This window comes from Camponotus floridanus, unplaced genomic scaffold (assembly GCF_003227725.1).
Source record: "Camponotus floridanus strain SB8 unplaced genomic scaffold, Cflo_v7.5 scaffold154, whole genome shotgun sequence".
NCBI lineage: Eukaryota > Metazoa > Arthropoda > Insecta > Hymenoptera > Formicidae > Camponotus > Camponotus floridanus.
Window position 1 is genome coordinate 380,208 of NW_020229275.1, and position 18,540 is coordinate 398,747.

The window sequence follows — 18,540 nt, forward strand, 5'->3', positions numbered from 1 at the left end:
TTAAATTTTTGAATGTGGTGAGTATAAATTCTTCTCTTGTTCTTTTCTGTATATATTCTTTTTCAATTTTTGAGTAAATTATTTCAAAGATTATTTTATTCAAAAAACTTAATATAATTCGACCACACTAGCAATTTATTGGTTAATAATGTGTCAGAACGTTTCGACCATGGGTTTTGGTCCTTATCAAGTTAACTAAAATTCCAAATATAAACAGTAAATAAATTACAATAAGTGTGAACGGAAAGAGAGAAATTATATACATACAGTATCTTAGTAAACTGGCATTATGAGAGAGATTACTGTGTCAGAAAGATTTTTTCCCTGTCATGTCAACCTCTCGATCACTCATGCAAAGAAAGACTAAACGGCTTTTATTTTAGTCTGTCGTGAAGATTGTTTAAATTCTCAGTGTCCTTTTGTAAGTTAATCGTGTTGTCAAATTTCTTAATAAAAAACATTTCAGCAATTTCTCTCTTTCTCACATGTCTTTCATTATGTAGAATAACCGGTTTAGACTAATCGAAGTCGTGACTATGTTCTAATTTATGTTTGCTTATTATCGAAAGATTGCTTTCGTGCAATTTTATGTTGTTAGAATGTTCTTTAATTATTTTATTTTCTGTCTTTCTAATTATACATATATAATTTTGAAATAAAATTTTAATATCTTTTTTCAGATTTATTAGAATTTGTAGAAAATGGATAATAATAAACGATTCAATCCATATATCAGCGTTGATGCGGAGGAAGAAATAGTTATCTCTGGTATCGCTGGACGATTTCCAAATTGTGATAATATGAAAGAATTTCAGGACAATCTGTTAAATAAAATGGATCTTGGTTCGAAAGATCATCGCTGGACCAACTGTAATATTTTTTCTCAAATTTTTTTTCTCTATCTTGGGAAAAAGTTTACACAATAATATATAATAAATTAAATAAATAAGAAAATAAGTTAAAGTATATATATATCGATCTAAGTTTCTTGTAACTCTCTATTTCTATATACAAAAATAAAGAATAATTTAGAAAATAATTAAAATTTTTACATAAAAAATAAATAAAATTGTGGAAAAGTATTGAGGATAAATAATCTTGTTGTGTATAGCGACAGACTCGAGTCTTCTATTGGTTAAATATTTATTATTTAATCTCACTAGACTGCGAATTCTCTGATTAGTTCGACCAATGATAATAAGCCGGGATGTGGCGTTAAAAGTAGTATTCTTTTCTTTTATATATCTTTCTTTTTATATCTTCGCTGCCTATTCTTAAGATTGTACGTTTTTACTTAAAAGAGAGATTAAAAGATTAAAATAAATATATAAGAAACTAACAGATCTATATATAATTATATAAAAAGAAAAAGTTGACTACACATAAGACCTTTTTATTTCTTCAAATCACATTTTTCCTAAAAGAAGGAATGAAAAAATGATTTTTTTAATTATTCATCAATTATTCTTTCTTATTTTTTTTCTGTATATAAGCAGCAGAGTACAAGAGTAAGAAAACATATATATGTATATAGGTATACATACATATATATGATGTAGATATATTTTATACATAATTTTATATATAATTATGTATATGATTATATGTATAAACTTTTTTCCTGGGTAAGAATATCATTATTCTTTATTTAAAAAGATGTTGCATTACATGTTTTAGGAGATATAAATATTTTATCTTTTATATTTAAAAAGATAATATTTTTTTTATATCTCCTAAAACATGTATTAATGATACTCACGAATTTACAATATCTATACGGTTTACTTATAACATTAAAATTGATAATTAATATTCTATATGCAATTTATACTTATATAAATCCATTTTATTATAACATGTTAGAAAGTTTCTTGCATTTAATGTTAAAATGCAACAATAATCAAAAAATGTCGTTTATCCTTAAAAATATCTTGTCCATCTTTAAGAATGCTGTTCTTATTTATGATTTAAATATATTATTTTCATATAAATCGTTTTAAATTTGACAGGTACCTATAAAGTGCCTCCTCGAATAGGAAAAATCAACAATATAGCAAAATTTGATGCAAAATTTTTTAATATGTCGATCGAAGAAGCTCATACCCATGATCCTGGAACTAGAATATTGCTCGAAAACACCTATGCAGCAATCATTGACGCAGGCGTCAATCCTGCAGAACTGCAGGGAACAAGGACGGGAGTTATCACAGCAATGTCCATGTCTGATTCAAGTCTCAAAACAATATACGAAAAGTCTCATGTATGTTAATAATTTTACTATTCCAGACTCATGTATGTCAATAATTTAATTATTCAAAATCGATAAGAAAAATATGTATTCTTAAATCTGTATGAACGTATGTATAAACAAGGATATTGTAAAAAAATATTTTTAATATAAAAACTGTATCGTAATTAGGTTGCTGGATTACCGATACTTGGTTGCAGTAAAAGTATGTTAGCAAATAGAATTTCTTACTGGCTCAACGTTACTGGACCATCGTATAATGTTGATACTGCATGTAGCTCGAGCCATTTCGCTATGGTGGAAGCTTACAATTTGATTCGATCTGAATATTGCGATGCAGCTATTGTCGCTAGTGTCAATTTGTGCATTTATCCTCAAGTAACTCAACAGTTTTATCTTCTGGGTATATCAAAAATAATATTACTATGATCAAAGATGTTGTATTCGAGAGTGTTAAATGGTTCAAGTTATTTATTGATGCATTAATTAATACAATATATTCGATCTAATAGTTTCTCTTTTCAAAATATACCAATATAACTGATTCGCTTATTTAACATATTTATCAAACTTTTCAAATATCTGAGAAATTAAATAAGACACCGAGAATAAAAAAGTAAATTACATTTTTCATATTCAATCGAATAAATTATTAATATTATTTTAGGAGTTTTATCCGCCCATGGCTACTGTAAACCTTACGATGAAGAAGGTACCGGTTACATGCGTAGCGGCTACAGTAATGTTCTTGCAAAAAGCAAAGGATGCAAGAAGAATCTATGCGACTTTTATTTATGGTAAAGTCAATTGCGATGGTTTTAAGGAAGAAGGAATTACTTTTCCATCATTGGATAAACAAAAATTATTATTGGAAGAATTTTACAAAGAATGTAACGTTTCGCCTCGTGAGCTGTCTTACCTAGAAGCTCATGCAACTGGCACTGTAGCCGGCGATCCCATAGAGCTTCAAGCAGTCGACGAAGCTTTATGCATCAAAAGAGATTTTCCTCTATTAATGGGTTCAGTAAAATCGAATATTGGACATTCTGAACCCGTTAGCGGCCATTGCCAAATTGCAAAGGTAAATTTACAACAAAGGTTTACAAAATGGAGTTGAAACATCTATGTAATTTAATGCTACATGTAAACTTATGTATTTTTTCTATCTGTAATTTTTGATTATTCATTATAATTATTATTTATTGATTATTTATTATAATTATAAAACTAAGATATTATTATATATGTGTATTATAATAAATATATTTCCTTTGTAAAGGTTTTAATAGCGATGGAAACTGGTATAATTCCTCCTACTATACATTTAAAACATCCACGAAAGAATATGACTGCTATCATTGAAGGAAGAGTAAAAATAGTTACTGAACCGACAGAATGGAAGGGTGGCTACGTCGGTATTAATTCTTTCGGATTTGGTGGTGCTAATTCCCATATATTATTGAAATCAAATCCGAAAATTAAAGTTAATGAAACAAATAATAATTTACCTAAGCTTGTAGTTATATCTGGACATACCGAAGAAGCAGTTAAAATCATGTTAAATGACGTAAGTATATATTACTACAAAATAATTTAATACAAAAAATAAAAAATATATTAGTACGAAATAAAAGGTAAAAATGATTTAAAAAATTCTTTATATAAAGAATTTAAAAAAATCATCGTTAATATAATAAGTAAATTATATTTAATTAAAGTATATTAATCACGTATTAAAATACTAATTTTAATAATGAGATCTAAATATAAAAGTTATATAGATAGTTTTAAATTGGTTTTAGTCAATAAAAACGCGGAAAAAGAGTAGAATATTATATGAACAAGTCAATTGTAAGATATATTAAAATCGATTCTTCTCGAAATGCATCTTTTAATATATCTAGTTGGATAAAGTGACTACATAATTTTCAACATGACAATAAAATAAATTATAGAATATTTAAAAGCACTAAGATTTTTCAAAATTAAATATATAAAACATTTGCTTAACTAACAATAAATTAATTATAATTAACTTTAAAGAAGAATAATCTATTAAAATGCTATAAGATAATTATACTTTTACAATTATATTATATTATAATTAATATATCTTTATAGATACAGAATCGGGCAGTAGATGTAGAATATATATCTCTTCTGCATCATATTCATAACAGCAATACAAAAGATCATCTCTACAGAGGATATATAATTGCTGGATCCAAAATAACTGATAAAGCAATAATTAAAAGGAGACGCAACTTATATACGAAAAAACCGATTTGCTTTATATTTTCTGGAATTGGATCTCAGTGTCTTAACATGGGCAAGTATAAATCAAATATATACAATATTGTTACGCCCAGGGCGAGGGCTTCGAGTTATATCGAAGCGCGGATTAGCGGACCACTGGCACTCTCAGACCGCGAGTAATAATAAGACACTTTTAGAGAACATAAGAACTTTAATGCGAAACACAGAACACACATGAACAACAGATTAATAACAAAACTTAGTAATGGCTCGTATAAAACACGTGCGGATAGCTATCTTCCGACTCAGCTGACCATTGTTGTTTTTAAACAATCTTCTTGACTACGGGATCCAGACAACGGAAGAGTCGTAGCGACGCGAGCGCGCAACAATATAATAATTATTATTAAGTTTATTTGCAATTAACATTTAACGATTTTCAAATTATACATACATATACATTCTTATATACAATAAAAAATTAACAATTATAATATTTTTAGTTTGTAAAATTTTATTAAAAATAATTGCTTAAGTTACATTTAGATGTAAAAAGTCTATTCTTTGATACGAAGTAAACTATTGTAAAATATAATAATGATATAGAACTACTATAGAAAGCGTGTGCAAAACATAGGTAAACTGTTTCTAGGAATTTCATTTACGTATATATATATATACAGGGTGTCCGTCGATTTTTGACCTTAATGAAATAAATAAGTAGATTGGCTCGAATTAAGAAGGAATGACCTGTATTGTTTTGGGATTGTCGCAATAATTAACGAAATATTAAATAAAAAAGATCGGCCAATCTGCGTGAGTAAAAGCGCGCGGCGACGAGAATCGTCCCACCGTAATCCGATACTACGAGCGCGGCGAAGTGGTGGGCGGGTCGCTCTCCGAGACATGATGGTGGTTTGCGATATATTGCAATACCGCGCCGAAAAATGACCCGTCTCCCCTTTTCGTGGCGAGAAAATGATGCGCTATCATTTCCACACTACCTTGTGGAAGATAGCATGGTGCGCTTTTTTTATAGTGGTTTCCCCCATAGGCCTATTCCACTCTCAATTTAAAAATTATTCAAAATGCCATTTACTGTACGCTGAATATATCGTAAAAAATTAATGGACAGTACCTCTACAAAAATTGATTCGTGATTGAAAATCCCTCGATAAAATGTATTGCACACGTTGATAATGTGATACGATGATAAAATTCTTCAAGAATCCTTTCTTCATCTCGTACACGAAGACGCACTGCTGGACCGGTTATCCCGATATTATGCATGACACTCAGTTTCACATAATTATTGCACAACACGTAAAATTGTACGGCCACTTGGTTTTCGTGCACGCCCGAGAAATGATTCCATGTAAATTGCGGCCGCACGATAAGTATTTTCTCCCGCTAGTCCGTATGCCACAATCATATCCGTATATTCCTGCAGAGTACACTTCATTTTCTCTGTTAATTTACTACGCAAACACAAGATTTTTATTAAAACGTCTTAGCTCTCGCACGCTGTTACCAGACTGCGTACGCCAGCAGCACGCAACTACAGCTGACAGCTGAGCGGACTGTGAGTGTAATCATAGTGCGCAGGCGTCGAACTCACACTACGCTTACACTCACAGTCCGCTCAGCTGTCAGCTGTAGTTGCGTGCTGCTGGCGTACGCAGTCTGGTAACAGCGTGCGAGAGCCAAGACGTTTTAATAAAAATCTTGTGTTTGCGTAGTAAATTAACAGAGAAAATGAAGTGTACTCTGCAGGAATATACGGATATGATTGTGGCATACGGACTAGCGGGAGAAAATACTTATCGTGCGGCCGCAATTTACATGGAATCATTTCTCGGGCGTGCACGAAAACCAAGTGGCCGTACAATTTTACGTGTTGTGCAATAATTATGTGAAACTGAGTGTCGTGCATAATATCGGGATAACCGGTCCAGCAGTGCGTCTTCGTGTACGAGATGAAGAAAGGATTCTTGAAGAATTTTATCATCGTATCACATTATCAACGTGTGCAATACATTTTATCGAGGGATTTTCAATCACGAATCAATTTTTGTAGAGGTACTGTCCATTAATTTTTTACATTTACGATATATTCAGCGTATAGTAAATGGCATTTTGAATAATTTTTAAATTGAGAGTGGAATAGGCCTATGGGGGAAACCACTATAAAAAAAAGCGCACCATGCTATCTACCGCAAGGTGGTGTGGAAATGATAGCGCATCATTTTCTCGCCACGAAAAGGGGGGACGGGTCATTTTTCGGCGCGGTATTGCGATATATCGCAAACCACCATCATGTCTCGGAGAGCGACCCGCCCACCGCTTCGCCGCGCTCGTAGTATCAGATTACGGTGGGACGACTCTCGTCGCCGGGCGCTTTTATTCACGCAGATTGGCCGATCTGTTTTATTTAATATTTCGTTAATTATTGCGACAATCCCAAAACAATACAGGTCATTCCTTCTTAATTCGAGCCAATCTACTTATTTATTTCATTTTGGTCGAAAATCTACGGACACCCTGTATATATATATATATATATATAATAATATATATATAATAATATATATAATAATATATACATATATATAATATATATATATATATGTATAACCTATATATATATATATATATATGTATATATTATTATATAATATATATAATAATATATACATATACATATATATATATATATATATACAGGGTGGGGCATTTATCTTGAGACAAGATAATATCTCGATTGGAGTCGATTATTTTGAAAAAAGTTTTAGACAGAAGTTGTATGGTTTCAAAGGGGACATAAGATGGTGTCATTAGTTTGATCTTGAAGAGCCACCTGAAGAACACGCGAAGGTCAGCTCCAACTTTTTAAATGGGACACCCTATATGCTTTTGCATATTCTTGTAGTTCATCTCAAGAGCTTTCCAAAACACTATAATTAAATTAGTTTTCATTAAGTATTTTCCAAGTTATGAGGCTTGAAATCATTTTTTAATTTTACATAAACCGTAAAATATCTTGTAAAATATTCATTTTTCGATTATTTTACCTTAATACTTTTATGTACAAAATAATTAGAAAAATCAATTGGTGTAAAGAAAACTCATAGTTGTTTCGAAAAAAAAAATGTAATTTGCAATTAACAATTACATATTTTTTCTTAAAAATAACTATGTCTTTTCTTTACACCAATTGATTCCTCTCCTTATTTTATACATAAAAGTATTAAGATAGGGTAAAAGAAAAATGAATATTTTACAAGATATTTTACGGTTTATGTAAAATTAAAAAATGATTTCAAGCCTCATAACTTGGAAAGTACTTAATGAAAACTAACTTAATTATAGTGTTTTGGAAAGCTCTTGAGATGAGCTACAAGAATATGCAAAAGCATATAGGGTGTCCCATTTAAAAAGTTGGAGCTGACCTTCGCGTGTCCTTCAGATGGCTCTTTAAGATCAAACTAATAACACCATCTTATGTCCCCCTTGAAACCATACAACTTTTGTCTAAAACTTTTTTCAAAATAATCGACTCCAATTGAGATATTATCTTGTCTCAAGATAAATGCCCCACCCTGTATATATATATATATATATATATATATATATATATATATGTATATATTATTTATACAGGATGTCTGAAAACTTTTGGTGGTCCCGAAGTGTAAAGATAGATTGGCTCAAATTAAGAAGAAAGGCCCTCTACTGTTTGGCGATATTTGCAATAAATAACGAAAAATTACTTAAAGAAAATTGGCCAATGCGCGTGCCTAGAAGCGCGCGGCGGCGAAGGCGGTCTCACTATAACATAATGGCGGCGCGCGGTGAAGCGATGATTGAGGAGAAGCCTTCGCCGCGCGCTTACACAATCATCGCTCCTTTGAGATCGCAAAAAGTTTTCAGACACCCTGTATAAAAATATTACATTATTTAAAATAATTTATCGACAACGTTATTTAATATATAATTATGTTCTTTCAAATATTGATACATATATGTATATAGGTCGAGCTTTAATGGAATTTCCAGTATTCGCTAAATCAATCCAAAAATGCGATACTGTTTTGAAACCTTATAAGATATTTGTCACAGAGATTCTATTAAATAACGACAATATGCTTGATAACGTAGTCAATTTATTTGTAAGCCTTATTGGATTACAGGTACGAACAAAAATATATCGTCTATATATTGCGGAATTTTTTTGTATTATCTAATGAAACGCCGTATCTTTAAAATGATCAGTATTTCATAAAAAACTCAAAATTCTTGTAAAAGAATTGAAATTAAAAAGAGCCTTTCATATGTTACATAATTGTATGCAGAAAGTTAAATTTATAGTAATATTTTAAAATATTATTTTATTTAAAAGAAAAATAGAAAGTGTTAAAATATATAAAAAAAAAATTACATATATTACAGATCGGAATAGTTGATCTTTTAAGAAGTATTGGTATCACTCCTGATGTAATAATGGGTCATTCCATTGGCGAATTGGTTTGTGGATATGCCGATGGATGCTTGACGGCCGAAAAAACCATCATGTTGGCTTATTATGTCGGTTTAGCATTTCTTGAGTCAAAAATAAAAGGTGGCTTGATGGCTGAAATTAATTTAGATTTAGAAATTAATTTAGAAACTATAAAGGATATGTGTCCATCGGATATCGATGTAGCTTGTTGTAATAGTTCGCATAATTATATTGTGAGTGGACCAACAAGCTCTATAAGAGCATTCCTCGCTAAACTACAGGTTCGGAAAGACTTAAAAAGTACAAATAATATATCTATGTTCATAATTAGGTTGAATTAAATAAAAAATGAATTTATTAAAAGAAATTTATTTCTATTTAGAATGACAACATTTCTGTAAAAGAAATTTCCTTTGGACATATACCTTTTCATAGTCGTTACGTCGAGCCTGCGAGAGTTAAACTTTTGGATTACCTGAATAAGATATTGCCTCAGGAAGCCTCTCCGAGCTCAAAGTGGTTGAACATGTTGGACAAATCCTATGAATGGTTCAGCATATCTCCAAATATTTCGTATCTAGCAAAATATTATACAAATAGCCTATTAACTTCAGTAGAATTTTCAGAAGCTATGCGTTTTATTCCAAATGACGCGGTGACGATTGAGATAGCGCCGCACGACATTCTACAATACATTCTTAATGATTCATTAAATGCAACTGTGACAAATGTCGCGTTATACGAATTTTCTCACAAACCAAACGTTGAGATATTCTTACACGCAATTGGAAAACTTTATAATGCAGGATTACAGCTACAAATTGCAAATTTATATCCACAAGTTAAGTTTCCTGTGAGTCGTAATACACCGATGATTTCTCATCTTATAAGGTAAATTTTGCTTAATATAACATAAGATCCTTCAACGTTATATTTATTACCAAAAAAATAGCAGAATTTAAAAAGACGGAAAATTAATTTGCATTATTTTTAACGACGTTAAACGCTAATAAGGCTAATATTTATATATTTTTAAATTAATAACACGTTTTACAGATGGGATCATTCCGAAGATTGGTATGTATGTCATTATTTCAGACAAACAAAACTTGATATTGGGGAAGTAATTGTTACCATTAATTTACTCGAGGAAGAATTTTCATATTTGACTGGGCATGTCGTTAATAAAAAAAATTTATTACCGGCTACAGGATATCTTTTTCTGATATGGCAAATGATTGGCTGGTTAGAAAAGCAAAATTATCTCGATGTACCAATTGTATTTGAAAATGTCAATTTTTTACGTTCTACAGTCGAAACAAAATCCAATCGATTTAACTCTTATGATACAAAAAGGTAACTTGTACAATTAAAATAATTTTATGATATAGATATATAAAAAGATAAAAATTTTTTAAGACAAAATGTGAATAAGCAAAAAAATTCAATTGAAAAAAATAAATTAAGAAAAGATTTGTATCTAATAAACAAACTATTAACAGTTTGCCAATGAAGTAGCAGCAAATTCGAGCAAAAATTGCAATATATTACTGCATTAAGTTTGTTTCTGCTGAAAAAGTAAACATAATCAAGAAATTTTAATTTCTGCTAACAGTTTACAGTAAAAAATATATTGTTAATTTTGTTGATTTATTTAATTTTTATACATATCATTTTTATTTATATTTTTGCTATTTTAATTAATATATTGTTAAAAATCTATGCTTGAAAGATTGCAATTTAAAGATACCATAGCTAAGTTAATTTTCTAATTCATTAAAATTATTGGTTACCCAATATAACTAAGTTTCTTATGCAAATGCATATCAGAAGTAGCATTTATCTGACCAATAATAATGCTATGGGAACTTTTTCATTAAAATGAAAATTTATTTTTATTTATTTAATTTGCAAATTGTGTACTATGATTGGTATTTCTTTTCTACGATTGAAGGCTGGCTGGAATTTATTTTTTGTTAAAAACATCCTCTCATTATAACACATAGTATAGAATTTCGTTATAAAACATGGAGTACAATTTCCGTTTATAAATTAAATATTTATACAAGAAATTGATAATTGTACTCTTATAGATAGTTGCAAATTTGAAATAATCGAAGGAGAGAGTGCTGTCGTCACTGGAACAGTACGAATTCCAGTCAATATTGAAGACGAAAAAATATGTAGCACATTTGTTGATCGAAATGACAATGACAAAGAGGAGATGAATACAAAAGATATTTACAAAGAATTGAAACTTCATGGTTATCAATATACCGGCGAATTTTGTGGATTAAGAAGCGCGTCAATCACAGGAAAGAATGGTCATATTGCCTGGAATGACAATTGGATAACGTTTATGGACAATATCTTACAGTTGATGATTTTAGGGCAGGATTCGAGAAGCCTTTTTGTACCAACAAAAATTCATAAAGCGGTAATCGATCCAAAATCTCACATAAAATATATTGAAAAACTTTCAAATGAAAAAAAACGTAAGTATTACAGTATTATGAACTATATACGTATTTAATTGAATATTATTTTTCGAAAAATATATACTTGATATGCTATTGTCTTTATATCCGCAGAAGTCCTTGTACAAAATTATAAGCACTTAGATGTTTTGATATCTGGAGGAATAGAAATACACGGTCTCGTAGCTACAGCTATATCTCGTCGACAAAATGTAGCCAATCCCGTTTTTGAAGAATACAAGTTTGTTGCTCATCGAGATTTCAATGTGACATCTTTGCAAGATGCAATAAGAATGTCGGTGCACGTTGCACTTGAGTGCCATAACCTGATAAACGTAAAAATCATTGAATTTATCGAAAGTAGCGACGAAATGATGCCGGAGAATTTAAATTCTTTACATGTTTATAAAATTTTAGACGACTTACCGCAAATATGTTACAATATCAAAATAGTAACGAGTAACGAACGATTCAAAGATATTTCTTTGCCCGACAGTATTTCTATAATAGAATTTGATAAATTGACAAAAAATGAAAATTGTTTGATGATCATAGGTTTCGGAATTTTAACAAAAAATAGAAATGATTTATACGAACAATTATTGTCTGCCGTAATGCCAATGGGATTTCTTCTGACATTGGAAGAGTTAGATGTTATTCACGATTATTCATGTCTGGACAATTATGGATTAAAAGTAATTTTGGAAAAATGCACCAACGATAAGAAAATTATATTATTAAGAAAAATACAAGATTTTAAGACGATTCAGCAGATTGTGTATGTAAACAATCGCGAATTCTCATGGGTAAATAAAATTAAATCAATCATGAACGTGGAAAATGACAACATAAATACGAGGATTATAATCGTCGCAGAAGGAGACTTCGAATGCGGTCTGCTCGGTTTTGTCAATTGTTTGCGAAAAGAATCGGATGGGGAAATGATTAGAAGTGTATTTATTCAAGATGAAAATGCACTTGCTTTTTCATTGCAAGAATCGTTATACATGACGCAGCTACAGCTGGATTTACCCATCAATGTTATACGTTCCGGTATTTGGGGATCTTACAGACATTTTCCATTACCATTATTAGAACCAAAACTCGTAGAGAGTGCTTATGTTTCTCAAATGGTACGATTTGAAGAAGATTCGGATTATTATATTTAGGAAAATAGTGATAATTCCCTTAATAAATTAAGAAATAATTTTTTTTACTTTAATTTTAAGAAGTTTAAAATAACTTGTTATATTTACTTATTTCAGGTGCGAGGTGATCTGAGTACTCTTTGTTGGATGCAAAGTAGGATATCTTTCGTCAACAATAATGAAGAAAATCTAGTAAGAGTAGTCTATGCATCTATCAATTTTAGAGATGTCATGATAGCTAGCGGTAGACTCACCATTGAATCTATTACAACCGAACGAAATAATAATTCTTTAATTGGAATGGAATTTGCTGGTTTTAATAAAACTGGGAAAAGAATAATGGGATTATGTTCAACAGGGTAAGTGAATATTAGAGAAAAACTTGATAAAATCTTAATATGTATGTGAATAGAATCTTATAATAATATGTGTATATTCTTAATAAAAATAAACGAATACTCTAAACGTATATTCTTAATAAAATAAATTTTGTATATTTAAATTAGAAACGTTTTCGATGAAGTAAAAAATGAGAAAATTGCTATACTTATATGCTTCTTTTCATTCTTTACCTAATCTTTACATATTATTCACAAAAAATATTTAAAAAATATTTTTTTTACTTAATTTTAACATAATATATTTTTATATGATTTTCTAAATTATATTATTTTCAGAGGAATGACAAATATTCTCATAACTGACAAATATCTTAGTTGGATCATACCTGACATGTGGACGATGGAAGACGCTGCGACGGTTCCTTGTGTATATAGCACGTGTTATTACGCTTTGTATTTGACTGGTAAAATGAAAAAAGATGATAAAGTGTTGATTCACTCTGGTACGGGAGGTGTTGGTCAAGCTGCTATTCATCTTGCCATTTACGAGGGTTGCGAAGTGTTTACGACGGTTGGGAGTATCGAGAAACGAGATTTTATAAGAAAAACGTTTCCCTCTATTCCCGAGGATCACATCGGAAACTCTCGTGATACGAGCTTTGAACAAATGATTATTCAGGGAACGAAAGGTCGCGGAGTAAATATCGTATTAAATTCTTTAGCTGAAGAGAAACTGCAAGCGTCTGTCCGTTGCTTAGCAAAGGGTGGTCGTTTTCTCGAGATTGGAAAGTTTGATATGGTTTCCAATAATCCTCTAGAAATATTTGCATTTTCAAAAGGTATTAGTTTTCATGGCATTTTATTGGATAAGTTATTTTCTGCAGAACCAGAGAGTAAAGCAATAATGTGGAATAAATTAAAAGAAGGCTTCAAGAATGGCGCCATCAAACCGTTATGCAGAAAAGTTTTTGAAAAGCATGAAATAGAAACTGCGTTTAGATATATGGCTGCTGGAAAGCATATTGGAAAGGTATGATCATTTTTAGTGCACGTACAATAAAGAAAATATAATTAAAATTGAAATATTAAATTTTCAAAAAAATGCATACAATTTTTGTTTTTATTGTATTATCTTTAATATTAGAATTATTTAATATAAATTATATCATATTTAATATAAATCAAAATCTCTCTTGTTTCCTGTTTATATTTTGAAACGCAAATATTTCTATGCTAAGAATATTTCTGTCTATTTTCCTTAAATTAAAACTTAATATTGAAAGTTGGGACGTAAACATTTCACTGTAAATATTTTAATCAAGAGATTTTAAAATTAAACAGCTTTTTTTGGTGTATTATATCTTCTTAACTATGTATTATAATATGTAAAAGTTATCCATTGTGCTTCTTTTCTCTTTACGTTTATTTGGAAAAACTCTCCTTCTTTTAAAGGTTTTCTTATCGATTCTTTTAAATTTTTTTCTATTTTTTTTTATTGTACAATTACATTTTATTTCACAATTTATTCATTCTCAGGTTTTTATCTGTAATCTTCGTTTTTTCTAATAGCTTCTCATCTTTTATATATTCTTCTTATTTCCTTTTCCTGACAGTTTAAAATATAATATAATATTATTTACAGATAATGATAAAAGTTCAAAGAGAAAATGAACTGGATGCAGCTATACTTGCATATCCCCGGTACTATTGCCTGGAACACAAATGCTATATCGTTATAGGTGGTCTGGGAGGTTTTGGTCTAGAATTAACTGATTGGTTAATTTTACGTGGCGCAAGAAACTTAGTATTGACTTCGCGAACTGGAATAAAAAACGGTTATCAGCAATCAAGAATAACATTATGGCAATCTTACGGTGTGAATGTGCAAATCGTTACAGCTGCTGATACTTCGAAATACGAAGACTGTAAATTTATATTGAAATTTGCCGAAGAACAAGGTCCTGTGGATGCTATATTCAATCTCGCAGTTGTGTTGAAAGATGACATATTAAAGAATCAGTCCTCACAAGCATTCAAAGATTCTTTTATATCAAAGGCATGGACGACGAAAAGGATGGACAAATTATCGAGAACAATTTGTCCCAAGCTCCGACATTTTGTCGTTTTTTCTTCCGTTTCATGCGGAAGAGGTAACGCGGGCCAAACAAATTACGGAATGGCAAATTCCGTAATGGAAAGAATTTGTGAAAGAAGAATGAAAGATGATTTACATGGTTTGGCTATACAGTGGGGCGCGATTGGTGATGTTGGACTTGTCGCAGATATGCAAGAAGACGATAAAGAACTTGTTATTGGTGGTACATTGCAACAAGGAATATCCTCCTGCTTGGACACATTAGAAGTGTTCTTGCTACAAGAGCGGCCAATCGTAAGCAGCATGGTTGTTGCTGAGAAAAAAAAAAGGTTCTGGCGAAGCAACGAATCCATTTAAAGCAGTTGTAAACATTATGGGTAAATTCATTAAGTATATATCATTTAAAAGATTGACTTATACAAAATAAGTTTTTATTACAAAAAATATAAATTTTAATAATTCTTATATTGCAGTTTCAAGATTAGATAAGATCCGATTAAAATCATGTGTAAATATTTAATTCTTTCTCTAATTTTTAAAATAGGATTAAAGAATCCAAACATGGCGGCGCCAAATATGTCACTGGCTGAACTAGGCATGGATTCAATGATGGCAGTGGAGATTAAACAGACATTGGAGAGGGAATTCGATATTTTTATTGACGGCACAAGATATTCGAAATCTCACTTTTGCAAAACTTAGAAAATTAACAAATACAACTGAACAAGAAAGATGTACCAAGAAGATGTAACAGAAGCTAATGTAAATGATTTGGATAGTTTAAAAATATTGACTCGAAAACTTAACGATTCAGACTTGAGTCCAGACATTTGTGTAAAACTCGCTACAGAGAGGAAAGTTGCTGGGAGTGAAATATTTCTTATACCAGGAATCGACGGGTGTGCAAGTGTATATAAACTAATAGGATCGAAAATTAAATCTTCGGCGATATGTTTGCAACATGGTGTACTTAATATGCCAGGTGTTACTTCGTCAGTAATGAAATCAGCAGCATATCTTCTGCCTGTACGAAATTATACTATAATCTGTTTGAAATCATTATTTAAATAGTATAAACTGTTATGCACTTAATTTGATTATATATACGCATACGCGCATACATACGCGCCATTTTTACATATAGTTTTCTATATGTTTGCTTATTTTTCCAGCACGTATTGGAGAAAATACAAAGTGGAAAAGAATTTCTAATTATCGGTTATTCATTTGGATCTTTAATTGCCATTGAATTAGCGAGATTATTAGAAGCTGAGAATTTCTCTGGACGTTTAATACTTATAGATGGAGCTCCTGATCAAATAAAATTCTTGCTTAAGAAATTTTTTTATCATACTATAGAACAAGAGATACAAAATAATGTTTTACTTTTTTAATCCAATTGTATCTTGATTCTAACATTAAAACGGTTAGTCAATTATTAAAAATATATATGTATAATTAATAGGATAGTATATAGTTAATAGAATAAGAGGACAAATTTTGAAATAATTTGTTAGAATGTGCTTTAAAATTATAAAATAAGCTAAATTTTTTATTAGATTATTTTATTATATTATTTTATATAATTTAAATTACAAAGGTTTTGTAAAGTTTCTTTAACGTGATTTAGATTATATGAAATAACATAATATAATATAAGTATATTATTTTATCTCAGTTTAAAGTGCAGATTGTCATTTTGTTGTATTTATGCAATATTATTATTTACAGCTTGCATTAAGAAACTAAATAAGTGCAATACGTGGGAAGAGAATTAGAATTAGTTTCTGCTTGCTTTTCCAAGGATATCATTGAATTAACGGTTGAAAATCATAAACTTTTAGTTCAACGATTTACGATCATATAATCGCTATACAAGATTATAATATAACATCATTGCCACGTCTGAAATCATCTATAATCTTATTAAAACCCACACGTGCGCCTATCATTGTTCCTGAAGAAGATTATGGTCTACGTAAAGTGAATTTGATTATAGAGCGTAATATTTTGTCATTTTTAAGATTATTTTTATAAATAAAAATATTTTTAGGTTACCAAAAGTGCAGTACAAATACATTACGTGGAAGGTACTCATATCACAATAATGAACAATGACGAAGTAGTATCACTTATTAACAAAGCATTATATAATTATAAGAAGTAATTAAAAACGACACACTGGCAAATTTTATTAAAGTGAATCACGACGTTTCGACCATGGTTTTGGTCCTTTTCGAGTGAACTATAACAAATTATTTCCAATATTACACAAAAAATAAATTACATTGATTTTGAAATAAAAAATGCGCGGCAAGTTAAATACATACAATAATTTAGTTAACTATTCTATCGTGAGAAATAAGGAAATCACTTCGTCAAGATTGTCATGTCAACCGTCTCCATCAACATACAGAGAAAGACTAAACAACCTTTATTAGTCTATCATAAATATTGTTTAAATTTGCTATGTACAAAAAAGATTATATTTTTTAAAACACCGTGATAACGCAAATATGGACAATGAATCCGACAATGCAGTTACATCCTCGTACATCTCCTTGCTGTTTGTGGAGGGCTTGAGTAGTGAAATTGGTCGCGTTTTTAAAAATGTAGGTCTTAATGTCGTCTACAATGTGCCTAAAAAACTCAAAGCATTAATTAAACGTGATAAAGACAGGCTGCCTACTAATAACAGGACGGAAGTCGTTTACAAATTAGACTGCAAAAATTGTAACAAGTCATATTGGCCAAACAAAAAAGAATGTAAGCATTCGTGTAAAAGAACATCGTAACAACATAAAAGTGCACGAAAGTAATTTTTCTGTTATCAGTAAACATCAAGTTAAATTTAATCAAGACTTCGATGGTCATTACCAGTTATTTTACATAATGAGAAACACGTGAAAAAGAGAGAAATCGCGGAAATGTTTTTTATAAAAAAAGTCTGACAACACGATCAACTTACAAAAGGACACTGAAAATTTAAACAATATTTATATTTATTTTTTGTGTAATATTGGAAATAATTTGTTGTAGTTCACTCGAAAAGGACCAAAACCATGGTCGAAACGTCGTGATTCACTTTAATAAAATTTGCCAGTGTGGTCGTTTTTAATTACTTCTTGTATTTTATTTACTGACGACCTTCAAGAGTTTAATTATTATTATAAATTATAAAAATATGAAGAAAAGAGAACTGTACGCGTTTTCTCTACAATGATTCTAACAATAAAAGGAAATAAAGATAAACCTAAACCAATAACAAACAATAATGTTGCTTAATTTATGTCTTCATTCCATATGTTAAGATTCAGCTAATTTTATTATTTAATTTGCACTCTCTATTATTTAACCTGTCACTACTCAAAATACGGTTAAATTATACATGTCACTAATGTCATATGCTATTAAAATCACAGAGTGTCACTAATGCATCTTCTGTCGAGAAGAGAAACTGTATTTTTCTTTTTTCGT

At 30.1% G+C, this 18,540-nt stretch overlaps 1 protein-coding gene across 1 annotated transcript; it reads left to right on the forward strand.

Moving 5' to 3' along the window:
- On the forward strand, positions 1-16,457 carry LOC105248514 (fatty acid synthase). Its single transcript, XM_025406798.1, is given in 22 exon segments — positions 1-17; positions 681-870; positions 2,010-2,260; positions 2,420-2,626; positions 2,916-3,329; positions 3,528-3,815; positions 4,370-4,577; positions 8,537-8,694; positions 8,954-9,283; positions 9,385-9,893; positions 10,059-10,125; positions 10,316-10,358; positions 11,096-11,497; positions 11,594-12,612; positions 12,745-12,986; positions 13,305-13,998; positions 14,611-15,392; positions 15,394-15,440; positions 15,608-15,720; positions 15,722-15,764; positions 15,809-16,089; positions 16,236-16,457. Coding segments are annotated over 21 exon segments (6,489 nt in total). The 5' UTR covers positions 1-17; positions 681-701.
- Positions 16,458-18,540: the final 2,083 nt, after the last annotated feature.